At 38.0% G+C, this 27,154-nt stretch overlaps 2 protein-coding genes across 2 annotated transcripts in view; both read right to left on the bottom strand.

The window, feature by feature from the left end:
- The window catches only part of LOC145462552 (plasminogen-like), a 140,175-nt gene extending 114,482 nt beyond the window's left edge, over positions 1-25,693 (bottom strand). Inside the window, exons 1-4 of the mRNA XM_081446097.1 lie at positions 25,472-25,693; positions 24,963-25,334; positions 4,707-4,964; positions 3,220-3,492 (exon numbers count right to left, since the gene is read on the bottom strand). Of these exons, the coding sequence (XP_081302223.1) occupies positions 3,220-3,492; positions 4,707-4,964; positions 24,963-25,334; positions 25,472-25,514 (946 nt within the window). The 5' untranslated portion in view covers positions 25,515-25,693. The remainder of the gene's footprint in view (positions 1-3,219; positions 3,493-4,706; positions 4,965-24,962; positions 25,335-25,471) is intronic.
- Positions 17,134-18,911, bottom strand: LOC145463476 (uncharacterized). The gene is made up of 2 exons (XM_081447229.1): positions 18,130-18,911; positions 17,134-18,021 (listed from the first exon to the last, which is right to left on the bottom strand). The coding sequence occupies exons 1-2, from the start codon at positions 18,246-18,248 to the stop codon at positions 17,667-17,669; spliced, it is 474 nt and encodes a 157-aa protein (XP_081303355.1). The 5' UTR covers positions 18,249-18,911; the 3' UTR covers positions 17,134-17,666.
- Positions 25,694-27,154: the final 1,461 nt, after the last annotated feature.

Raw genomic sequence — 27,154 nt, 5'->3', positions numbered from 1 at the left:
AAGTATTCATAAATTGGGCTTACTTCGACATCTTCTGTGGGTTAGGCTGAGGATTTGTGGGCGGGTTTGACAGTCATTTGCAACTGGAGAATCAGTCAAAGAAACATAGTGTTTGGCATATAACTACGAGCATGCGATGAAGGGTGAGCTTTTCCCATTAGATAAGGTTTTTAATTAAATGAGTCTTAGCCGCTCTACTACTAGGTTTACTTGAAGATGTGAATGAAAAAAAAGTTGAGGTGGTTTCCATGATAGGAACAATTGTATTTTAGGGGGGCGGAATGCACTACTGGGAATGTGAAGAGGTTGTGACCAGGTTCAAATCGTTTGCGTGTTGTATTGAAACCTAAATATTGCTGCAGAGTTCGTAATGAGTGTTCCGGGCGTGTCGTTAATTTCAGCGTCCATTGATGAGTTTCAATGTGAAAAGCGAGGAGACTACGATTAATTTGGTTAACAGAACAAAAAGATATTATTCTGTGACGATTTTACAATTACAATGGTTATTGTTTACTACTGGAATGAGAAGATACGTTTTAAATGAAACTAAATCGTTTCTCTTCAATGTTATCAGGGTTTTCGGTTTTCGCCAGCACGAATTGTAGTAGAAGAAAAAGAAAATTGTTTTTGTTCAAGAGGTACACTGTATATGAAGTCTTGAGCGTTTTATTGTATTATACACAAGGACTTTGGTAATTGAAAAATAAAGACTGACGTGTATTTTGCCGGTTTGTGATTTTTAGTCCGGTTTGGAGGGGAGGGTGACAGTTACATACATACATTGGGTTGTTTTAGAGTGCGTAATTTTCAGTGTAATGGTGGCTAGTTTCGTAATTTTCAGTGTAATGGCGTTTTGAAGCAGTTCATGAGTTAGTAGTATGCAAATGGCATGAGATATTTTTATTTTTAGTTACAAAGGGTAACTTGATACTTTTGTTTTTCACAAGGAGTAAATTCAATTAGAGGTCACGAATCGTCGCTTCTAGTTCTTAGGACATGTCTTAAGGGAGACGAGACTATTTAGATTTGAAACAGTTCTAACGTTTACAATTATAAGTGCAGGTAACGATTGTTTTGTTCTTGTTGTATGCAAATATAACGATATGTTTTTATTTTTTAGTTAAGGGTAATTAGAGCTGACGAATCGTCACGACTTGTTCTTATGAAATGTTTGCTATTTTTAGTTACAAATGGTAACTTGACACTTTTGTTTTTCACAAGGGAGTAAATTCAATTAGAGCTGACGAATCGTCACGACTTGTTCCCATGAAATGTTTGAACAAATAAAACGAGACGTTGCTATTTTTAGTTACAAATGGTAACTTAACACTTTTGTTTTTTACATGGGAGTAAATTCAATTAGAGCTGACAACTTATCGCCTTTTGTTTCCTGGATATTAAACAAAAAAGAAGCTAACATCTTTGGACAGTTTTTATGTGTCTGCAGCAGCAGTATAATATTTTTAATTCACGGGCATTTTATGACATTCGTTTCAGTTCGAGATCTTTTTTTAAAGGTAAAAAAGTATGAAAACTGTTCAATGTTCTTTGAAGACTACGTGGCGCCATATCAGATTTAATCAGACTTAAAGTGCCAGAGAGGTTATTTCTCTTTCTTGCTATTTTTAGCGAAGTAGTGTTGTTGCGTTCTGTAAGAGGTAAACTTATGACTCGTATAAAATGAGGAAAGTTTTCTCTTAACTTAAGTATTTCTATGCAAAAATTCCTCTTTGGGGCTGGAAGGGCTATGTGGTCAGTGAGTGAGGGAGTCAAGCCTGTGCGCGTCACACCAATCACAGTGTGGGTTGTATCAAATAACGAATCAAATTGCCTCTTAGAAAATAGGATGGTATCTATGTTAATCTGGAAATTTTACATTTTACATTGTTATATATATCTAGGGAGAATTACATATGAAAAGTATTTTGTGTGACGCTCAGTTGCTTACAACGCACACGCTGTCAGCAAAATGCCCAACACTAAATTGTGATTCGAGCGTTCGTTTTGGACGGGCTAATTTTCCGACCAAAGTGAAAATTGTAGAAAGTACTCATCTGTGTTATCATGAAGTTACTTCTGTGGTTATTAGAAACTGTTGCAGAAATGGTAAGAAATCTCGTCATGGCCTACGTATACGTTATCTCGAGGTTGGTTGGGAATATTTTGTATGGTAGGTGTGGTGTCATGCAAGATGTTTGCTATGGTAGTCGCATGAAAGAAAGAGGATGGCAGAGAAACAATTGTAGATCAGAGGGACGTGGATATTGGTGAAGCTGCTGATGCTGTTGTTCAAACTGAGTATGTGTGCAAAGAAGTATCAACAAAGATTCGAAGCGTTAGTTTATTGAAATTTAGAAAAAGAGCAGTCTTTCCTAAATGTGAAACAAGTAAAGGATTGTGCGCAAACGATAGCGATTTTAAGCTCACGTCTTAGATCGATTACAATAATTATTTAGAGGGAACAAGATGCTTTGCAAATGAGTTAAAAAGTGTAAGATCGAAATATTGTATTTTTGTGTGTAGCGGATGATGCAAAGGGATGACTGAAAGACGTAAGCTTAGATGTCGAGAACCTTCAAGAATCTGTTCCAAACTTAAGATTGCTATACAGAAAAATAGAAAGATAAGATGCTTATTTGACAGAGTACTGGGGCTGTTCCAAGGTCGTCTATACTTTACAAGTTCAGACCAAGTAGTATTCGAAAAGTGCGTGTCTGTTTTATTAAGTATTTAGTAAGAAAGAAAAGAGTTGTTTTGAAGAATCGTTGTGAAATATTTAGGGACAACAATCGTCAAAGGTTGTACAAAAACATTAGACTCTATAATGCCATTGAAAGGAATCCGGGACCAGTATACGTGAATGAGTTACCCTTATCATAACTGTCAAGAGTCCACCGAGTACTGCTAGCTCCAGGGTAGGCTTTAAAGTCACAAAAAAATAACTCTTGCACGCCTTGCGTGCCTATGTTTCACTTTGCCTTGAGAATGGTGTCACACTGACGCCGAAACGTCGACTATTAACCTTAATATTCGATTGTTTGTGTTTTAAATAGTTCTTGTTGAACAAGAATTTAATTTAACAATCCCAATGCAAAAAAAAATTAATTTTATTTAAAGGGTCATCATCTACAGGAACCTTGAATGTCCATCTAGATGAGCTAGCTGAAAAACAACCCAGTGCTTCTACAGTTTAAGTTCAAAAAAAATATTGCTACTTACGCCGAACATAGACTGTCAGATCTTTCCTTGGTCCTTTCCCTTTGTCATTTTCAGGTCTGCAGCTGTATATTCCACTCTGGGAAAAGCTCATAGCAGTCAGCTTGAGAATACCTGATCTTTCAGCCTTCCTATCATATATGAGTCTGTTCTCAATGAAAAATTTGTACCTGGGAGGAGGATTTCCATGGGCCTTACAGGTGATAGTTATAAGACTACCATCACTAACTGTGTCTTGGGGAGCATCTGTTGTAATATTGGTGTCCTTGGGTGAATCTGCAATTAAACAACATAATTGCACAGTTATATCTACAATCGTGGACAAAAGTCCTTGGGACACTTACGTAATTTAACGAATTATCTGTGTTTTACTACTGAAGTTTGAAAAAAGCGCTGCTTTCCTTCTAAAAACACGTTGCTCTGCCCCCTCCCTACCCAATACAGTGTTGGGAAGAAATCAGAAGAAATTGCAGGTAGTAGTTTTCAACATTGTATTCGGGGTGGGGGGCGAGGTTAGGCAGGTGAAGTTGTATTCACGTCTGGCGTGTGCCCAAAAGCACCCAAAGTGCAAATTTGTCCCAAGACTTTTGTCCACGATTGTAGATTCTCCTTGAAATCTCAATAGTTGATATAAATAGAAACATCCAACTTTTAAGTTAATCAGGGTATTAGAACATGTACCTTACCTAAAATACAAGGGAAATTTATATAATTTTCAAATTAAAACAATTCAGCTTGGCCCAACCAGACTAATCACACACAACCGTTTCCTTGCAGCTGGTTGCAAAGTGGGTGTCTTGTTAACAACATTAAGTCACTCAAGGAGATTGTTTGATGCATTTGATATGTCACTAACATACTAAGCTAAGCTCTCTCCAGTCCAATAAGAATCAAGTACCCGGTACCCAGATGGGTGCTCATGTAGATGTTCAACTTTTGTTTCCTCAATGAATGACTAGAAGTATGACTGTTCCAAGTCAATGAGATGTTAGTCCATCACAGAAGTTGCCTCAAAAACTTATTAACACTCTTGGGTGAATAGTGGCTGAGTAAAAGTAAAGTGCCTTGCCCAAAAACGCAGCATATGGACCTGGCTTGGCAAAAATCCAGGTTCCAAAGGTGGATAACACTGTCCAGCGGGCCGGATACCATGATTTGTTTTGTTAACACTTACTGCACTGGATAGCGATTTATCCAGTGGATAGTGTTATCCTGGGCACCTTTTGAACAACTGGGACCTGTTGATTAACACTCCTACACACCAACTATTAAACACTATGTGTGTCCCATTGTACATCAATAAATGTGTGCTGCTCAATCCTACAGACTTTTCATAATCGTACTGAAGATAATATTTAAATGCAATCACATCACGTGAAAGTTTGCTTCCACAAATACTTGGCTGATAACATGATGACTTGGGATGTCCGAGCGAGAGTTTACAAAAACATGACATAAAATTCTAGAATATTATTCCATAGCAAACTTACATAAGACATTGACTTGGACTTGTTTTTGTTTCCTTCCACCAGTATTCTCTGCTAGACATTTGTACGGACCAGCCTCCTTATAAGTAACAGATGGAAAAACCACCTTTGCAATCTGTCGTGCCTGCATTACAATACTGTCATCTCTTTTCCATGTCACCCTTGGCTTGGGTTTTCCATCAGTGCTACAAGTAAGTTCTTTGGAGTCACCTTCATTCCATGTTAACTCTGCAGGTAGCTGTGTTATAATTCGTGGAGGATCTACACGCACAAAATAAAGAAGTTGTGAAGGAAACTTATCTTAAGTACAGGACTGGAGTCACCACTTTTACCATTAATAAAGTAATGCTGGGGCAAATGGAAATGAAGGCAGCATTATATTACACACAGATCCGCTCAGTCTTGGTTACCCCAATCTCTGACTGATGCATTTTTGAAGCAGTTCTTACGATACCTGTAACACAAGATTACCACATCGGAAACATATTTATTTTAGTAAGAAGAAAACCGAAACATTGCTTTTGAAAAGTGAAAAGCCTAGTACATCATTTTCATGTGCGATGTTATAGGGACATGAAGCAGGGAGATATTGCAGTGACTGTTATTCTAGAGTGATATGCCCATTTTGGCAGTCAAAACTTTGTACAACTATTATTTGGTAAACCCATGCAATCTTAATAATTTGAAAAGAAGAAGTTTATAAATTGAAAAATGAAGAGTCAAGATTAAGCTTTATATATGTTTCCAATCTACTTGTTTAGAAACACTTTTTTAAAAAAAAAATAAAAAATGCACCATCGGCATTTTATCCAATGACTGACCATGAGCAACTTAAGTGCACAAAGAAGGTCATTCCCTGATGCTTTTCAATTAGGCACTTTAAGTGTTCTGTATATTTATACTGTCAATTCTTGAACAATGAAAATTTGTTCAATGGTAAATAGTTCTGATGCGATAGATGTTTCCTGGCTGATCTAACAATAGCTGTGATCATGCAGTTTAACTGCATAGAGCAGCAGTTTCTCAGATATTTTGGCAAGGCAGTTAAAATAATTTTTAATTCTTTCTCAACAGATTAAATGCCACTAACTCTGAGTACATAGAGCAGGAGTTTGCCAGGCATTGTCATAAGGCAGTTAAAACTTTTTAAATTTTAGTTATTGATTGATTAAAAGTAATGGGATTAGCTTAAATACATAGAGCCAAAAATTCTCAGTTATTTTAATTATAAGACAATCAAAACTGTTCTGTTTTATTTTAGTTTATAGAACTCGACTATCTATTAATAAGCTTTCTCCACTGACAAAACATCTGCAATAATTAACCATTTCTGAACTTACTAAAAATCTAATCTCCTTCTGAAAAGGCCGATTTTCACCACTATAACTGTAATCTGACATCTAATCTTATATGTCATACAACTATATACTCTAGAAATAAAATTGACTACTTTCTAGTCTGGATTTCCATAGCTATATATTTTTTGTATATTTTTTTGGTGGCTATATGGAGTGAAATTGTGCTCTGGTCAGCAGAGTTAACAAAGATTTTTATAACCCAACCACAGAAGCAACTGAATACGCCATATGCCCTGCAGTTGTCCTTCATTCACTGTTTTATGCATCCCCTAGTCTTCCTGAGTTGACATATTAGCTTTTTTGAGCTAATTTAGAACTGCTGGGGAAGTTGCTGCACTTCGAAGTCTTGGATTAAAACCTGAAGGTACTTCAGATAAATTCTTTAAGGTTAAATCATTCTCTCAAAAATAATAACATTCAATTACAAACCATTTAATTTTTGAGCATTTGTGTGAGCCCATACAAATGATTTTAGGCATCCAATGCTTTGGCAAAATGCTGTCAAAGTAATCAATTCCAATTGTATAATAAACCTACCTTTTGTGTCATGTCAATTTTTTTTTTCTCATTCTTGAGAGCTTTTGCAGTTCCAAATATGAAAATCAGTTCATTGCTTATAATATTCTCATTGCTGAAATTATCACCCAATACATACAGTCCTTTAGCACCAGCTGTCAGCGGAAGTTACTAAAGTGCATATATACAACCAAATCGGAAAATTTTTCCCAAAAAATGACTTAATTTTGTTAACATTTTCCATTAATGAGTTAAAAAGCAATAAATCATGGCTGACCACTTGCAGGTGAACATACCTGGATTGTAAATCAAATCACTGTTCTTATGGAAGTGGTTTTCTACAAGTTACTAATCAACAAATGGAAAATTGATTACAAACACTGTAATTGAAAATATGGACTACAGAGTACATGTTTCAATGCTCTGAGAAAGTTTTTCTGTAAAAAAGTTCATATAAGTATGATTTCATTGAAATTGACCATATGTTATAACATCCACAGGACAAAGCCATTCATCATAGAAGCAAATAAATCTCTATCTACAGTAAAGATGTTGTATGTTAAATACTCAGTCAAGTAGTTGTTCTCAATTCCTAGCTAACTGCCCAATCAAACAATTTTTCTATGATATGATAAATTACATCAGAACTTGCTTAATTTATATATTGAACTTGATTGGAAATTCATTTTCTTTATTTTAATAGTAGGTTGCCTTTCAATTACAAAACATAGCATTGTATAAATGCTAAAACACAATCCCAATGAACAATGCACCACAAAAAGATTGAGTAATGCTATAATACGAATTCACTAAGCTTGAAAAATGTCATATGATAGCAGGAGCCATAATCGGGGACGGAGACCGTAAGCGCGCGCCATTTCTAGTATTGGGGTTGTCCCTATGATATGGGACAATAATTCTATTTTTAGAACAAATTGCGCCATCGCCTGCGGCACACGCGCGTACATACTGCGAGGATTTTTGCGGATGTCGCGCGGGGGAAATGGCGTCCGAAATTCCCGAAATTTTTCATGTTTTTGGCCCACAATTCAACGCGTTTACGTCTGTTGGAATTTTGCTTAAGTATTTTCGTCGTAAGCTGCTCCAGTTTGAGTGAAGTAAGACAGTGTCGAATTTAGGTATGTTCCGCTGTAAGCTTATATATATCGCTGACCAAGTTGTGTTCCGACGGATGCTTTTTTTACATGAGCTGTACATTACTCCACTTTAAATTTCACACATGTTGAAGGTTAACAGCTTTTCCATTACACAGCAGAAAACTAGCTGGATATATTTAGATATAGCAGAGCTTCAGGACTTCATAGTTTCCTAGCTCCTCTTGCCACACGCTTGCGAGGAATTTGACAGTCTATCGCGACCGAAAAGTAAAACAAAATAATTGCTAGTTTGAGTTTCGCTTGAATTGTAAGCAACGCTTCATGTTTCATCAAGGCCCAATAACTTTATGTCCGTAGATACTGCTCAGTTTTATTCGTGTAAAAATCCAGTAAATTCTCTGTTGTCGATGAATGAGAGCGCCCGCCGATGCGTGTTTTGTACAGTCAGTAAACATGACAAATTGTACTTCCGCCGCACTTTCGTGTGAAAGCGTACATTGAACTCAAACAATAACTCTATAGCTTTTAAATATGTTTAAGATTGATAAATGTTTGAGAACATATTAAAAGCTAAGCTGTAACTATGTGAATAAAGCAGAAATAATCAGCAAAGTTACGATGACGCTTTCTTTAATCAACTTGGAATAACGATTTCGATTTTGTTGATCGAGTTATCAAAACTCCTTGTCTATTTTCATTTTCGCAGTGTAAAACTTCACTATGCTTATGTTGAAGAAACAGACATGATGTTAGTAGCCTTTTTTGCGTTCGTGAAATTTGTTACAGCATCTCAGCACAAAAGATAACGAAAGAAATCTTTGTCAAGATTTATTGACAAACGGAAAACACCGACTCGGACTTGAAAGTGCACGAGCTGCACTATGCAAATGAGCTAATTGTACGCGTCAGACTTTCCTTTCAAAAACTTTTGCAAACTCACCAAACAAGCAGAAACAATAAGAAACCATCAAAACAGGTTTTTGTTATGATGAACCATTGTCTGAGAAACTCAAAAATTAGCTCGATACCAGAGTAGAGAGTTTTCTTGCTATACTCTTAAGTCAGAACAAACGCAAAAACATACGCGTAAGCTTACAACTAGCGTGAGCAGATCTTATTATTCATTCCCAGCGCGAGATTGAAGTCTTGTTTTCGACCCTGAAAAACCCACCTTTTCCGTTAGCTCAGAGCATAAAACTACATACAAGCGCCCTGGTTCGTATTCCCTGTCTTATTCCCTGCTATCGCTGTGAAAAATACGCAAGAGAATCTCTCAACTCTCACCATTTGATCACGCAACATAACAACATCCACGTGAGCGCCCCCGACATGTGCGTGAATCCGCGCGGATATATGACTAGAGGATGGCGCAATTTGTTCTAAAAATAGAAAAATTGTCCCATATCATAGGTGCGCGCGGATCCCAAGACTTACGGTCTCCGTCCCCGATTATGGCTCCTGATGACAGTAATTTACTACTGTAAAAACAGTAACTGCAAATAGTAACCATATTGTTCCTGTCTTAACTACCTGTGTGGACCAAAGGTTGTTTTTCTTTGAACATGATAACATTTGATTACTTTCTTCACTGACAAAGAACAATTTGCACGCACAGCAGGATTTTCTACCATCTATTAATGATTCATCACAAGAAAACAAAAAACAACTGCGCATGCTGAGCTGCCCTGAAAATGACAGAAGTCTCTGTATAATATTAAGCCAGAAATATGCTGCACCTGCCTTCTCTTCCAGGGTTTAATCCGATGGATGCAGAACTTTCAAATGTAAAGCAGTTTTTAGATCAACGCATAATGCAAAGTTCTACAAAAATCTACGTAAAAATTAGACTTAATTCTAAAAGTAGACTTCTAAAGATGACCAAGGCAGTAGGCCCCAACATTTCACAGTCTGTTAAGAATTTCGCTATAGTTACAAGTTTGTTCTGTGGGAAGAATGGGAGTCTTAAGAACAAAAACGAGATTTGCCAGAATCTAACTTTTTTTCTTTCTTTTGAACTGGATTAAATTCAATTATTTCTTGCACATGGTGAACATGTGCACTTTACATTTATGAGCTTAAAGCATCAAAATCAATCTGTATATGTTGAGATCAAAGTTTGGTAAACCATATGCCTAAGATCTAATTATACATTAATATAAGTAAAGGAAAATTTAAAGATTTAGCCATATTGGGGAAAGTGCAAATATATTTATGCTTGAAAGGGGATGTCCCTCTTTACAAAATGACTGCAAAATGACCAAGCATACAATCGTCAGATCTATCAAATTGGCCTTACACTGCACTGTCCTTACCAAATCATATTGTTCAAAATTGATATGTTCATATAAAAGAGAAGGTAATCAAGCAGGAGATTGGCTGCTGGACAATACTTACATTTGAGAAGTAAACCATTTACTTAATTGAAGACTTTAAGTTAATTTGTTCCTTCATATAATCTGAAACCTTGTAGCCTCTTCCAAGCATTCAGTTAGTTGGGGCGCAAAGCTAAAAGTGGCGAGCAAAAAAAAAAAAAAAAATAGGGGAGAAGCGTGGCGAGAGAAAGCAAAAGAATGCCTGTGGGAAAACTTAACAATAGGTCCTTCCGCCCTCTTATAGACCGCCTGAAGGGACCCGTAACATGACTACCGGCTTGTGGTTTTCAGTTGTTAGCAGATCTAGATGTGCTGAGAAATAACTCTCGGGGATTTTAGAAAAGAAAATCGCTGAAAGCGCCAAATCAACAAACTAACGCTAGATCGGCGACTATAGATACTAATTCCGTAAAGCGTGCCAACACCTACTCAGGAGATCAATAAGAATTGACTGGAAAATCATGGTGTTCTTTCTCGAAGTAAAGCTACGGCAGTCTCTGAAGAAAAATCAGACACAGATAAATATGTCAAATATGATATCTGTGATAAGAAGCAGCATACTGTACTTGCAAACAGCTCTACTGAATCAAACAGCCAGGCCCTCATAATACCACATAAAGTGCCCATCATAAACATGTGTGAAGGAAAGACAAGTCAAGAGAACAAAAAGAGAACAGCAAATGTACAAATATCACAAACCGTAGGAGTCGAGTACGCCCGTTAACCGCCCATTTTACATTTACTGCCACCATATCGCATGTCACGTAACGCTCGAGTGTCGAGAAAACCTGTCAAAATTAGCCAATCAGAGGGTATACCAGATCCTGGTATACCGGAACGACCTTTTGTTAAGTTTGCCCACAGGTGCTCTTTCGCTTTCTCTCGCCACGCTTCTCCCATATTTTTTCGCTCGCCATTTTTCGCACTGCGCCCCAACTCACTGAGTGCCAGGAAGAGGCTAGAAACCTTATTGCTGTACAGCAATGCATGCATGTAGTACAAAGAGAAAAGGATTCCATACTCATAGCAGGGCTATGAAGACTCAAAAACACAAGTTTGCGTGGCCCACTTGTCAATTCTTCAGTTCCTCACTTGAAGAACAATTTTGTTTCCTCGCGATTTTACACTTACTTGCAGCCACTTGAGTTTTTTTTAAAACTATTTTAGCTAAAAGTCAAAGGAGTTGGCTTAGGAACGGAAACCCAGGAGGGGTTTTCCCCAAACTTTTGGTAGGGATGTGCACCTATTTCAGACCAAAAACTGTGATTTCCATAACCCTATTTCAGACCTGAGTGAAAAATAAATACCCCATTCAGGGATATGATCCATATTCGCAGTTTTCCGGTCGTCCGTGACAACTAAAAAATTGTCGGGACAACTAAAACAATATGGAAACTCGTCGGCTGGACGAGTCTTTTTTTACTCTACCGGAAAAAAAAACTTTCACAATTTTCCTACGAGTTTCCTGCATTGTGACCACTTGTTATCCATTCGGAACTTGTAGAAAACAGAGAAAGATTTGCTGCTTTCTTTCATGATAAAATCGTCATTTTGGTCTGCCATCTTGGATGACACGATGAATGAAATCATTGCAGGCTCAAATTTCATTTTGTCAACCACTGATGCTCTGCATTGCATCTAGCATCCGCGAAAAACCTGTGGCGTGATTGCATCAGCTGTTTTGGTCGTCTTTTTCAGGATATGGCATTTAGCAATGTTAACATTTAAGAAAAACATGCTAAATACCAGTAGGAAGAGTGAAAGCGTTCCTTTCAGCCTTCATGGCAGTCGAAGAGACCTTGGTTTTCACTTGTACCTGGTTTTTCTGTGTCCGCCGACAGCCACAACTACGGACATGATGTACTGGGAGACTGGTAACATGAAGATAATTTAAAAAGTAAGCTTTCCATTTATGTGCTGTTCTGTTGCAGCCCCTAGGATTTCAGGGTAACGATCATTTGCGGTACCATGACGTTAATGTGATTCAGAAATAATGGAACCAAAAAACCATTTGCCACGGACATCTTCAGCCTTGCTGACCAAAATCTATTTGATAAAAGTTTTTTTTTCCTTTTCGAATAATTCCTTTGATTAGCACTCCTATTATATATGAAACTAAAACGTTGTTCGAACATATTGTATCCATCCCGAAGTGCATCAAATGGTATGTGAATGGCAAGTAAAATTTTGCCAAAGCAAGTACGTTATGTGGCATACTTGTGCGGCTGACGACTTGGAGAAAAAAACCAATATGGATCCCTGCCCATAAATTTCAGACGTTTAAAATTAGCTTATGGCTCTAATATATGACCACAGCTAACCATGCTTGAATGGCTTCCATTTGCCTAAACATCTAAGAGGCGCCACAAAATTGCCAATTTTGATGCAGGAAGAATTATAGTTTCCTCAAAACAGAATAACCAGTGAAACACCAGTTACATATCAGTACATGTAAATATCCACAGGTGTCGAGTTGTTAGCGCATGATCAAACAGACCTCCTTTTCATGGAAACCCTGGGTCACAATTCATTCATTAATTTATTCACCTTAGAATTGATGTTCTACCCAAGCACTGCTCCATATATATATGATATATTGTATTATTTTAGTTTACTGACTTACTGATCCTCCTCAGCCCAGCTGGGACATTAGGCTGTGATAAAATGTATGCAAACACTTTTATATTTTCCATTTTAAACTACAGACTGTCAAAGATACAATCACCTGGCTTAGTCAAGATTACAGTCTTTCCTGTTAAACCGTGAACACCAGAGAATATGTCAGGAATGTCTATTGGTTCCTCACCAATCGGATGCGAGATGAAACCGTAAAAGGTAACCGGCAAACTGTAACAGCCTGAAAGTTTTGGAAATAGTCATGACTTGACACGAAACCGCGAGCTGGCTTTTTTCTTCCACAACAAAATTTTAAATTTTACCATTTTCAAATACTGAATTTGTTCTTTTTTTTATTTCAGAGCTTTTGTATAGGCAAAGAATAACTATGAATGATGATATATTACACTGAAAAGCAATGTTCAAGCAGCAGACAGGGTCAGACACAGCTACACAGGGTGTCTGACAGCCAATCACAAGTGATGCTGACCGGCGTTTGTTTCATATGGAGTTCAAAAGGTCATGCTACTGGGCTGTGATTGGTGGTTTGGATTCATATTTGTTTTTGTAGCTGAGAAACCTTCAACCAACAAATGAGGCAAACTCAGTTGAACCACTGTAAATTTACACCCGCTTTTAGTTCTGTTCGGTAGTTTGGTTTTGGTTTTGAACCAGCCGGATCAAGTGACTAGTGTTGGTTTATGGTCAAAATAGCAGCTTTTCAGATAGAACAAAAGGAGTAATAAATAGGATGTTTATGCAAACAACGAAGAAAACATTTTATAAAGCACTTCACGGGAGAATCGAGTCAACTCGAACTTGAACATTATAAAACTATTAATTTTACCTTTTGTTCAAACATGAACAAATCTAAATCCCAGAAATAATTACCCATATAATTCACAACACTGCAGTCACCGAAAAGAAACTGAGAGGAGAATACAATTTTTCTGCTCTAGGATGCGCTGTCTAGCCATGTCTGATCCTGTCTGCTTCATTCAACATTGCTTTTCCGTAATATATCATTCATATCTATTCTTTGCTTATACATGAGCTCTGAAAAAGAAAAAGAACAATTTCAGTATTTGAAAATGGTATAATTGAAGATTTGTCGTGGAAGAAAAAGAAAGCTCGTCGTTTCGTGTCAAGTGGTGACTATTTCCAAACTTTTCAGGCTGTTGCGGTTTGCTGGTTACCTTTTCCAGTTTCATTTTGCATCTGAAACAATAAACATTCGTGACCAGAAATTTTCTCTGGTGCTCACAGTTTAACAGGAAAGACTGTAGCCAGGTGATTGCATCTTTGACAGTCTGTAGCTTAAACTTCAATATATAAGAATGGTTGTGCAACTCATTATAAATAAATAATGACAGAAAGTAACAGTTTCTCTGCCATTTCGATAGGCACTCAGAACTGTTAATTAACAGTCAATTTTCAGCTTACAAAAAGGAGTTCTGTTTAGTGATGAAAACAATAATCATTGATGGCCCATTCACTATTACGTACTACCCATCACAATGGTGTGTATGGCACATAGGTGTAGGGCCGCACAATTGATTACTAGTGCCATGAAAATGCTGGAATCAGTGTTGCGATCAATAGTAGACATTTTTTGACAAATTTTCTTAAGCTGATTTGTCTTTGTTCTCGTTGACTTCTATCCACCTTCATCAGAACAAAAAAAAAGGTTTGTTGGCACTGATTGCACTGCAAGCCTTTGTATTGTTGTCGTCTTCTTTAATTTTCAATTAAAGGGATGTATGTGCAAGGTAGCAACCTTTTCTTGTTAACAGTTTCCTTGTGAAATTCGATTAACTATTAACTCCTCTAGGTAGGATTTCATAAATGAATCAGTAGTTTAGCATCCTAACTTGGTACACGATGCAGGATATTTCTGATTAATACCAAAGCCCAAGCTCAATATTTCAAACCATGAGGATTACCTTCAGTGAGTGTGTGGGTCCCTCCTGTGTGTGACATTTGTAGACTGCAGACTTTTTAACAAATATCACATTCCCATTTGCATAACTGAACGCTCACCATAAACAGCCAACCTGAGTGCTACTCAGGCTAACTTGAGTGATATTCATATCAAACAGGAGCCTTAATTAATGTAGTCTGCTGGTTTACCATGGTTTTCTTACACATCTCTTCTTCCCTGGCATAATTTCAAAGTGTCATCATGATTTCAAAGTGTCATCATTTATCCCATAATAGAAAACAATATTATTGTTTCTTTTACTCTAATAAATTGTCAGTGCATGCTGCTTGATGGAACTTACCTAAAGGTGGCTCCCTATAGTTTTACGATCGCACGCGCGCTGAGGACGAAAGCTCAAGTAATCCACAGGGAGCCCTCACATCCGTTTAGAACATGAATAAAAGATGAACCTACCTTTATCGCGCGTGTTTTGTGTTTTGTGGCGGCCATTTTGAATTTTTAATACGCGCGCGGTGTGCTAGTGCGAGGTCTGGAACCGAAATTACGGAAAATCGCTCGGAGCCTGCTCGGAGCTCTAAGAAAATGACAAGGGATGAAACTGAAATGATAGCGTTCTAAATTTGCATTAGTTCGAGGAGAAATTTACTTCGTAATTTAACGAAAATTACTCTGTGGGAAGAAGAAGCATTAAACTAAATATATCTACGCTCATTTAGCCCAAACATCTAGAAGGTCTGCGATAATTTGGCGTTGTTTTAAACAACTCGCTTTCGCACTATGTTTCTGCCAGTTGGGGGCCACGGAAGTGAGAAATGCAAAATGTTGATTGACAGAATCGAAGCGGAAGTGATAGTGTCGCTTGTTCTGATTGGTCAGTTTTAATTCCGGAAGTTGGATCATTTTATTCCGGAAATAGAATGCTGCCACAAGGCCAAGGCCAGATATTCCCGATTTATGACGCCACACTGGCGGGAAGGGTTCGGAAGAGTTCTCATTTATTTGGAAGAATTCAGGAATTTCATGACTGTTATGTTAGGAAATTTCTTCCACCTGACGACATGAGGTAAGTATTAATAGTAGGAGAAGATTTTGCCAATGTCAATCAACTCTAAGGTAATTTTGTGATCTGAGACGGCGAGATTCACGTTAATTGGCGACCTTTTCGGTACTGCGATTCAGATCAGCTTAAAAATTATGTTGCTGTTCGTTTGCCTCTAGCGGTTTGACTGACTGTCAAAAGAAAGTGCTGGATGTCGTTTTGGCTGGCCACAATACTTTTATTGCTGGGGCCGCCGGTAGTGGGAAGTCCTTCCTCATGAAGCAAATTTGTGAGCGTACAGAGAAAACGGTTTGCGTAACAAGCACGACTGGACGTGCAGCGAAGGTTTTAAAAAACAAAGCCAAAACAATCCATTCATTTGCGGGAATTGGTGACTGCCACGAACCTAAAGAGGTATGTTGTGTGTTTCATGTTTATCTGGCTGGGTTTTTTTTTGTTTGTTTGTTTTTGGTTTCAGAGAAATAACTGATATGTTTGAATATATGGCTGCACGCTGCTGGTACACGAACGTAACAATGCAATGCACGAAATTCGTATTATTGTAGAATTTCAACAATTTTTTTATGAAGTATAATCGGTGAAAAGAGCCTGGTAAATTGTCCTGGTCAAAAGGCTAGGCTGAAATCCTACTGTGTTTTTATGCTGAAAAACAGCGCGTCGCTTTTAATTGTTTGTGTGCGGCTGTTATAGTTGGGGTCACTTGTGCATTTGCTGCAAAATTATTCCTTAATTTCGTTATGTCATTGAAGCACAATATCTAAAGTTACATTGGTCACAAATTATCCGGCTGAATATGGGCTCTGAAAACAGATCATTGAAACAGTTGAAGTTAAGGAGGAATCTTAAGCCGGTCTGTCGGCTTTCCCAATGATCAAACTTTTTCCTACAATGTGCACGTCATGATGGATGAAACCCGCTAAACCATCAAAGCTTCTTTTTTGCAATACACATTTAGTGTAGAATTTTTAACTCAAACATTTTCATTCACCTTCTTGCTTTAGTGACTTCAACTGCCGAGGATGACGGATGAAAATGTGATCGTTTAAAAGTGGCCGGTGGTTCCACGGCGCCTTGAAAAAAGATTAAACATTCACAAATACATTCATTACAAGCGATAAATCGTTCGCTCTTTCACACAAAACCCGTTTTATTCCATTTTTCCTTGGATTAACTAGATTGGGCCGACTTTTCCGTGCAATTTTCTTTTACTGGAGTAAATCCGAATCATTTTTTTTTTTCACTGTTGATTCCTTCACATTCCACAGCGCTGGCTGAATTATTTTTCAAAACATTTGCAACATTAAGAGGAGGCCATTGGTCCGCCATGTTGCAACACTTTGAACGCACGTCACGAAACCCGCATTTTTCACTGCGCGCCAAATCATCTGACATGAAATGGCTCTTTATTCCACTCTACTCTTAGTCCGATTTCTATTTAAATGCTTGTAAAGCCATAAAACGTAGCCAGTCCAAATTACGATATGTCGATTTAAATCTGTTAGGTGATTCACGAGTGCTATAAACATGTACATGTAGATCTCAAACACAACCCTCTTTTTACGCTGAATACTAAGCCGTGATCTGAGGTCAAGGTCACCGCGGCCGTAGAACATACAAGGTCAACTAATATTTATGACCAGGAGTCCAAATTGTTTTAATTTTAATTTTTCTAAATCAAAACAACTTTGCCATTAAAAACCACGATATGCCGATTGAGAAGTGCTAAGCTACCTGTGGATCTCACATCTCTCTTTGTTAACACTGGGCATGGAATACAAAGCGCTCTGGAGGAAAAGCCACGAGTTCGCGACATCATGCCTTGGTCACATTTAATGTTCGAGGCAAACCACAGCGTCTTAGTAGATCTTCACCGGAAAAGGCACTGCTTTTTTCAAAATACTTTTAGTTCACCATGTTCAGAAGTAGAGAGAGCTCCTAGATGCCGGTTCCACGGAAATTCGTTTACGTGACAATTCCTGCGTTACAGTGTTGTCATCGGCTCTCGCTGCCGAAAATAGACTGTAAGCAGTCTCTGTTGTTTTCCTAGAGTGACACCATGAATAGTAGAAGACGCGACATCGCAGACAAGGGGATAATTATTCTTCTTTAGCCCAAGATAGACACGAGTAGCTGGCTTCCCTCGTTCAGTTCTTCGTTTGGTTTTCGTGACATTTGGGAAGATCTTTCTAATTACACGACCAAATGCACTCGCTTCACCTGGCTTCAAATCCGGGCAGTTTTCTTTCGCCTGCCAACCATTCGCCAAATATCTTTCGTACAACTCCGCACAGGGCACATAATTTCTTTCATTCGCCTCATTGTAGTTTTCAACCAGCCTAGTTTAAGTCGAGAAAAAATTTTTTCACTACCTGACTGACGTGTACACCATCGATCTTCATTAAAATTCGAGTAGCGAACTAAGCCTCTTGAACTTTTGTACTCACCATTCCGTTATTTTAAGTTTGTTTCTCCACTCAAAGTTGATTCCTTCACATTCCACAGCGCTGGCTGAATTATTTTTCAAAACATTTGCAACATTAAGAGGAGGCCATTGGTCCGCCATGTTGCAACACTTTGAACGCACGTCACGAAACCCGCATTTTGACTTCCGGTCTCTCTTTCACATCCTATTTCCGTTCCCCCCAACTGGCAGAGACATACGACGAAAGCTAGTCAGAAGTTTCATCCCTTGTCACTTTATTATCCTCGGTGAGCGATCGGCTACCCCCGAGAATTTGCGAATTTTCCCGCCCGTCCCAGACTTCCGTAATTTCGGCTCCAGACCTCGCACTAGCACACCGCGCGCGTATTAAAAATTTAAAATGGCCGCCACAAAACACAAAACACGCGCGATCAAGGTAGGTTCATCTTTTATTCATGTTCTAAACGGATGTGAGGGCTCCCTGTGGTAATCTGCGCCCGCTCGAAGGAAAACGTCAGTGTTTTTCGATATTTTATTACGTCAACATGAGCACAACAAGCAAAACTGACAGTGAATTTTCTCGCGTTTCCTTCGGTGAAATTCCGTAAAACTTGGCAGATTGGTAGTAAACATTTTACTTTAGTCGGAGCTCGTTTTTCAGGGAAATCTATAAGACTAGTTTTTTCGCAGCGGTAAAAGACGTAAATTTGCAAAAATCGAAAAACCTACCTTTACAAACCCTACTTTCTTCGTGTTTGAAATTCGTGTCCCGCAGGAAGCGATATGCTCTGAAAATTTTGGAAGATTTCGCTGAAGGAAATTCAAGAAAATCGCAAGTAAAGCCATAAAAAAGTAAAAAAAACATATTTGTCTGAGCATTTCTAATTCAAGACTAAAACCAATAATTTTAACAGAGATGATAGTAAAACACTATTTAATCATTGCTTATTACATGTAATTAGTTTGAGAGGACTGGGTATAAATACGAATGCAAAAACGGCATTCAAAACGTAACACTTGCGCGCGCAATGCCATAAATGATTACCCTATGGAGCCACCTTAAGCGGACCTCACCTTTTAAAAATTACATTATACTAATTGCAGTCACTGTTTACTTATTGACATAGCAGAAGCCTAAGTCATACATGTCATTTGTCTTTTTTGTGAACCCTGCTCATTTTATGGTAAATGTAAGAGTTAGCATACAAAAACATTGTCATGCCATTTTTGGTTCTGTAAGATGCAATGTGTTTAGGGAGCTGTGATAGTATGGACATACTTTCTTAAAAGTAATTGGTTCACTTCATCCATATAGGTGGTTTTGCACAACTACATAAACCCAAAATCTAGATTTTGTAGTCTATAATTTCTTATAATACTGGAAAAATTGGAAAAAAGGTTAATTAAGTCTTTCTAGTTCTGACACTAGCCTAATTTAAGTACTGGTACATGTAAGTAGCAGTGATGCTTATATTTTAATTGATTGCAGACAATCATAAAAGTTCCCGAGAAAATATCTTTTTAAAACTAAAAAAAAACATTAATTAAATACCAGGTCTGTTTTTTTTTATTTACTTTTTTTTTTTTATACAACCATGCATGAGAAAATGTGTGATTTGAGAATATCCTAGAAAAAATTGCTGGTAATAATATTTCTTTTGTAAGTTTTGTAGGGTAATGTAGTCAAGGATCAAGAAATGTTTCCAACTTCTATTTAAAAGAGATTATTTTCTTCCTATTTACTTGTAATGTGCATTTGTGATTTGTCACCTAAAATTTAATCAGTTCCAATTTAAAATACTCAATATGACAAATGATTTCAAAATAAAAACATTAGCCTCCGTACAAATCAAAATCTAAATATATTTCATAAAAAGAAAAATAAGAGGTATTTTGGGATAACATTAAACTCTGCATTAATACAAAACAAAAAGAAACAATGTCAAGCTTGTTGTAACAACCGGATCCTAGTTTTGACCAAAAACTTCCTTCGGTATACAATTATATTTGGCACACCGGAACCTCCTCCAAAATTATTTACCAATGACAAATCATTGTCAAGTTTTTTTTTCTAAAAGAACCAATCAGAGGCTGGGATGTGGTTAAAGAGTGTTGATAACTTGTAGCAGCTGGTTTCTAAGAAATTAAACACAGTGAATTCTCGACAAAAAAAGAATGACCGACTCATATACATAAGTTCAATATCCGCCAGAAGTCGAAACAAAGCCCTTGTTCACTCTGTTAACAGTTTCGGTGGGAATAAACTACAAGAATAGCCGGAAAGACATTTTTAAAATGTCCAATAAACAGATTGTGTAGCAAGGGCTTTGCTTCGCTCCGTATGCGGCAAACCTACAGGGTGGTTTCTTGCGTCCTTTGCGATCTGTGTTTAGAAGAAGTCACGAAAGAAATTAATTCCCAGCCAAGCAAATGCATTACCAGATTTTAAAGCCCCACGCCAAATCAAAGAACAAAACCTCTTCGCAATCTCCATTACATATCCATTTTGTATGGCGAGTCCCCGATTAAAGACCTATAAATACCCAAAGGGTCCTTTAATACCACATGAAAATCATTCATTTAATGGTCTATTGACATTTCCATTCGAACGTTTGATCATTTTGTTACGAATGATCAATTCCCCGCAAAAATGTTATGTGCTGTCGATAATTTAAAGCACAAACAAGATCTGTTAGATCATATAACCGCGCTTTTAATATAACTGTTTGCTTAGCACTACCGTCGGAACGTAGTGCACATTCCAAAGCAGTCATTGATGATTCTTTTCTTACTGTAGACAGCACATCACTTGATCAACACAAACTGTATTATTGCACCATCAGTGGTAGCCGTTGACAAATCTCCGATGACGTAATGGTCTTAATCTAGAACTTTCTTCGGGATATGTATGGGCATGAACGATATGAACTACACGATAATAACACTATTAACAACAGCTTTCTGTCTTAAAAGTTATGATTAAATTTAATTGGTGTTTTCCACGAGTAAAGGGTTAGTTAAGTAGTCACACAAGTCATATAATTTAATAATAAAACTCTATCCCGACTGATGTATCGATTTTGGTCACTCCAGTGACCACAGATTGAAAACGTGACAGAAAATTGGCGCTACTTTCGATTCTCACCAAATTTGGACAGAGGGATAATCTCATCATTAGCTAGTCTCCTTCGCAGCCGTTATTAGGGTCGTCACGAGGAGCGTTGCGTGACGACCCTAATAACGGCTGTGAAAGAGACTAATCATTAGCCACTTACAGGCTATTTTTCAGCTCTTTTTGTCATATCCCCCCCTCGGGAGAATTTTGTCAAGCTAGCTAATTTACTATGCAAGCCACCGTAATGGCGGTCGCCGTCGGCGAAATGTTCATTTACTCAAAATTGGGGCAAAATCTTTCGGAGATGGAAGTCAGGACATTTGTAAGGATACAGAAAGTAATTTGGGACCAGTTGCTGGCTTCTAAGGCTGAATTTATCCACAAGTAAGCTGTATTTTCGTTTTCGTGCCGAAAGCCACGCGATGAAATATTATCGGCTTGTTCTGTTGTCTTGTTCTGTTTTTTCTCTTGGTCTTTTTTGTAGCCCGCCAAGGCCAGTCTTTCGTCTAAATCAGTTGAAAAAAGTTCGAAAAAGATGTTCTCATTCAAGTTTAAGCTCTCAGGCGATAATTCTGGAGTTTTTTGGCCGAAACGTTGGCTTTGTTATGTTGGTGTTTTTCGGTTGCTATGGGCGACCGTGGCTTCCTTTGTTAGGTCAAGTCTGGGGAGTGAGGTCACAAAAAAATTCTAATTAATTCTGGTTTTGTTCGATTTCGCTGAAATTTTAACACGATAAAGCTGGATTGTTAAGGAATAGATTTACCGTCTGCCAACGTGTGGTAGCTATTAACGCTAAAGTGATATATCGCTTCGAAGTCAGGGTTTTGAAGAGATTTTTTTGCAACGCGTGGGTTCGGCGTGATTTTGTAATCGGAGGTTTTTGTTGACCCCGAAGGAAAAAAAATCCGGAAAAGGTCATTTCATCGACGATTCAAACGAATATAAATGTGTATATGTTCCGAGCTAAATTTCTGGTGAAAAAATATAATTTTTGACGAGCGCTGTTTTTTTTTTATTTTTCCCCGTGAAAGTCAGTATCGGAGATGAGATTCATTAATGTTTCAACAGCTTTTGGCGAGGAAACCACACAGGTTGCGTGACTCAAAATTTGGCCGAGTGGAAGCTTGGGTCTGGTCGCCGACAAATCTACGAAAAACAAGATCTGTTAGATCTTATAACCGCGCTTTAAAAATGAAACGGCTCGCTTAGCACTACCGTCGGAACGCAGTGCACATTCCAAAGCAGTCATTGATGATTCTTTTCTTACTGTAGACAGCACATCACTTGATCAACACAAACTGTATTATTGCACCATCAGTGGTAGCCGTTGACAAATCTCCGATGACGTAATGGTCTTAATCTAGAACTTTCTTCGGGATATGTATAGGCATGAACGATATGAACGACACAATAATAACACTATTAACAACAGCTTTCTGTCTTAAAAGTCATGATTAAATTTAATTGGTGTTTCCACGAGTAAAGGGTTAGCAAAGTAGTCACACAAGTCATATAATCGATTTTGGTCACTCCAGTGACCACAGATTGAAAACGTGACAGAAAATTGGCGTTACTTTTGATTCTCACCAAATTTGTCATATCCCCCTTCGGGAGAATTTTGTTCAGTTAGCTAATTTAGTATGCAAGCCACCGTAATGGCGGTCGCCGTCGGCGAAATGTTTATTTGCTCAAAATTGGGGCAAAATCTTTCGGAGATGGAAGTCAGGACATTTGTAAGGATACAGAAAGTAATTTGGGACCAGTTGCTGGCTTCTAAGGCTGAATTTATCCACAAGTAAGCTGTATTTTCGTTTTCGTGCCGAAAGCCACGCGATGAAATATTATCGGCTTGTTCTGTTGTCTTGTTCTGTTTTTTCTCTTGGTCTTTTTTGTAGCCCGCCAAGGCCAGTCTTTCGTCTAAATCAGTTGAAAAAAGTTCGAAAAAGATGTTCTCATTCAAGTTTAAGCTCTCAGGCGATAATTCTGGAATTTTTTGGCCGAAACGTTGGCTTTGTTATGTTGGTGTTTTTCGGTTGCTATGGGCGACCGTGGCTTCCTTTGTTAGGTCAAGTCTGGGGAGTGAGGTCACAAAAAAATTCTAATTCTGGTTTTGTTCGATTTCGCTGAAATTTTACCAGGATAAAGCTGGATTGTTAAGGAATAGATTTACCGCCTGCCAATGTGTGGTAGCTATTAACGCTTAAGTGATATATCGCTTCGAAATCAGGGTTTTGAAGAAATTTTTTTTGCAACGCGTGGGTTCGGCGTGATTTTGTAATCGGAGGTTTTTGTTGACCCCGAAGGAAAAAATATCCGGAAAAGGTCATTTCATCGACGATTCAAACGAATATAATTATGTATATGTTCCGAACTAAATTTCTGCTGAAAAAATATAATTTTTGACGAACGCTGGGTTTTTAATTTTTTTCCCGCGAAAGTCAGTATCGGAGATGAGATTTATTAATGTTTCAACAGCTTTTGGCGAGTAAACATCACAGGTTGCGTGACTCAAAATTTGGCCGAGTGAAAGCTTGGGTCTGGTCGCCTACAAATCGAAAAAAATCCACGGGTAAACCATGAACCGCGCTCGGCCCATGGCCGCGCGGTTAAAAAAAAACCACGGGTAAACCATGGACCGCGCTCGGCCCATGACCGCGCGGTTAAAAAACACGGGTAAACCATTTAGAAGAGCTTGGGAACTGAGAAAATATATACACGTGCTGTCGCGAAAACGTGATTCCCATACTCATGTTAATTGATTCGCAAGTTCACCTTAGAAGATGTTTAACATTGTCCTTTTCACGATCGCGTAAAATAAAATCTCACAGGTACCGATGAACAATGTAGATCACACCAAAGCATCGAAATCAAATAATTTACACCATCTTTTTACATTGCTCTGACCCCAGCCAAGCGAGAATATCTAAACAATTTGGTGTAAGTGTAAACATAGCAAGCCGACAGCAACGCTTTATTGCCGTCCTTATCAATCTCTCTAAGTGTATAAACTCAAAGTTTAAAAAAAATATGTGGGATCTCTGGTTTACCCGAGTTTGACAAAATCTGTCTGAACGGCTTTTTTTTATACACGTCTTTCAATAAATGGAACGGTATAGGACTTTTAGACAATCTATTAGCGGTAATTTAACTCAAACAGGAAAATGTGAGGTAATTAGCGAAAAAAATGCGCTGTTGCCAAAGAAATGACAAGATATGCCCTCAACAAGCGTGTTTGTCTAAATACCCCAATTCAACTGTGCCCTACTTAGAGTAGCAATTTCCTTTTGCTAAGAAACCAATATTCTGAAAGAAATTCCCGCATTCAAGCCGTGGTTACAGATGAATTTTTTATCTTATTGTTTACAACCTGGCTTTCTCTCGAGTAACAGATTTAATGCAAGATCTGCGTATTATTATCTTTATCTGATCTTGGTCACCTTTCTTTGTTCCAAACCGAAATGACCGCACGGCCGAATCTTCAAATCTGGATACCTTCTCGGTTACTTTGTTTGAACATCGAATGCAAAGTGAACGATAAAGGCGTCCATTACCTTATGCACGATAAATAACGTTTACTAAAAGCTCCAAAAGTGCTCCGAAGAGCATAATTAAGCGCTCTAATGTACGCAAATGTTGCTGTTGTTAAGCTGATTCACCTTGCAGGTCCCCATACTACTTTCCACCCTAAAATTAAAAGCGAAACGAAGGTGCAAGAAAAGTAAAAGAAAATTGGCACTAACCTATCACAGTCAAGTTGATAGCCCTTCTGATTGCCCGAAACGTCGTAATTATCTCGCATATGTAGAAACCTTCATCTGACAGATCGACCCGCTGGATGAACAGAGTAGCTGTCGGTAATATTTTGACTCTGCGAGCGTATCTTGGGGGCATGTTTGGAGATGGTGTAGCGGTCGCCTGTTTTTCAGTTTTGCTGAACAAAACATCTTTCATTCTAGGAGTTCCAAAAGCGTCCACAATGCTTGTCGTCCATAAAATTCGATACGTTTCACCTTTGTTGATGTGACAAGTCCAATGAAGAGAGGCATTTTGTCTTACGTTCACGCTAACTTTATCTTCGGCTGCGGTTAGCTTCAGTGCTCTAACTGAGACACCTACAGATCAAAGAGAATAAATCATACAGTTAAGTTCAAACTCAAAGAATACAAAAAGACCTGGACGTGCACAGAAAGGTCTCCAAAATTCAACAAGTTCAAAGGTGCTGAATTGTTCAACTGATTTTAGAACCAACCTGAAACAGCTACTAGAAACCACAAAAGTTTACAGAGCCACATTCTTATATTGACCGTGTCTGTCTCGTTACTAGTTACCCAGAACTGACAACAAGCATGTTTTCCTTGTAATCATTACACACGCGATAAGAGAGTCGTGTCAGTTCTTACTTCACTTCACGCTTCAGCTTTTGTCTACCGCTGTCGTATATTTGAGACAATTTTATTCCTCGCGCTTCAGCTTCGCGTAATCTGTAGGCATCAATTACATTCCTTCTTTGACATCACGTCACGTGGGTTGCCCAAAGTAAATTTTAATTTACTTTGGGCAACCCAAAAAAGGCCTTTTGTGAGTGGTTGAAATCAGCATGACCGCCAAAGATCAACCAATCAAAGATCGTGATTAAAATTCAAAGGAGCAATTCTTTTGTGTGTAGAATGCTCCCATTCCAATGAACAATCATGGGAAGAACTCCTAAATTCAGAGGTTTTGCCTGAACAAAACCACACAATATCATAAACAACACGCAAAACAGTCCACAGACTCGCGCGTGAACATCTACATTTGCAGTTCCAGAACGAACAAACTGGAAGGACAAAAAGCTCGATGAAATTGATGCAAGAAACATAAGAACGTCTCTCTAAGACAGACTCATAGCTTTCCACAAGGAAAGCTACAGCTATCTCTGGCGAAGCCGGACAAAGATAAATATGACACCCGTGATAAGAAGTAGCATAACTTGCAACAGTAAATCCCGGGGTATCCAATCGATGAAATCGATAATCGATGATAATCGATATCAATCAATACCAATCGATATCAATTAATCGATTGATATTGATAATCGATGAATAATCGATGGCGAAGATTCGTGTGGTTATCGATTGGTATCGATTTTCAATAACAATCGATAGATAAATTGATATCGATTGGTATCGATTGGTTGCAGATTGAAGGAATCGGCTCATAAATGTCCCATCTTTGTACGCAGTAATTGTAAACACATTTCATAAAAACTCTTTTTCCTTGGCCATCGTAGCTTTAGAAGAAACAAAACACAAACCGCGGTGATAAACATGGAACCAAAACGCATGTTACACAAAGTTAATTTCCTTGACGTTTTGTATGTACAACATACATCTTCAGAAGTGAGCGTTAACTAGATTACAATCGAAATTTAAGCGCGAAGAAAAAGAAAAAGACTGGTATCTAATAATATGTAACAAGACTAATAGTTAATAACAAACAGATGAGTCTGCGGGAGAAAAAAAAACCATAATAATAATAGCAAAATGCTACAAAATGCTAGTAAAGAAAAAGTTTTTCACTGCCAACGTTTTCATTCAAGGCTGGCTTTAAATCACGAATTAACAATGTTTCCTTAATTTTACAATGTATATCTGACCTACCAGTTGCTAAGATATCAAAATTGTCCCATTTAATATTATGACCCGTGGAAGTAACGTGATCCGCAATGGCTGAGGTGTGACCGCTTTTAGCAAGGGCCTTAAAATGTCCAGTTTTTCTATCGTGTAGTCGACGCTTTGTTTTTCCTATATAAAAATCATCACAGTCCCAGCAGCTCGCCTTGTAAACCACCTTAGACATCTGAGAACGACTGAACCTGTCCTTGTACGGGAAAAAAGATTTAATTCGGCGGGTGTTTCGGAAAATTATTTTAACGTTAAAACAACCATAAAAC

The sequence above is a fragment of the Orbicella franksi genome, chromosome 12, assembly GCF_964199315.1.
Source record: "Orbicella franksi chromosome 12, jaOrbFran1.1, whole genome shotgun sequence".
Classification (NCBI taxonomy): domain Eukaryota; kingdom Metazoa; phylum Cnidaria; class Anthozoa; order Scleractinia; family Merulinidae; genus Orbicella; species Orbicella franksi.
This window is presented reverse-complemented; position numbering and strand designations above follow the sequence as displayed.

Excerpts from the sequence above, each read along its gene's own strand:
- LOC145463476 (XM_081447229.1), bottom strand. The coding sequence starts at position 18,248 with ATGGCGGACCAATGGCCTCCTCTTAATGTTGCAAATGTTTTGAAAAAT. Across the intron at positions 18,022-18,129 it reads AAACTTAAAATAACGGAATG|GCTGGTTGAAAACTACAATG; the intron begins GTGAGTACAAAA and ends GACTTAAACTAG.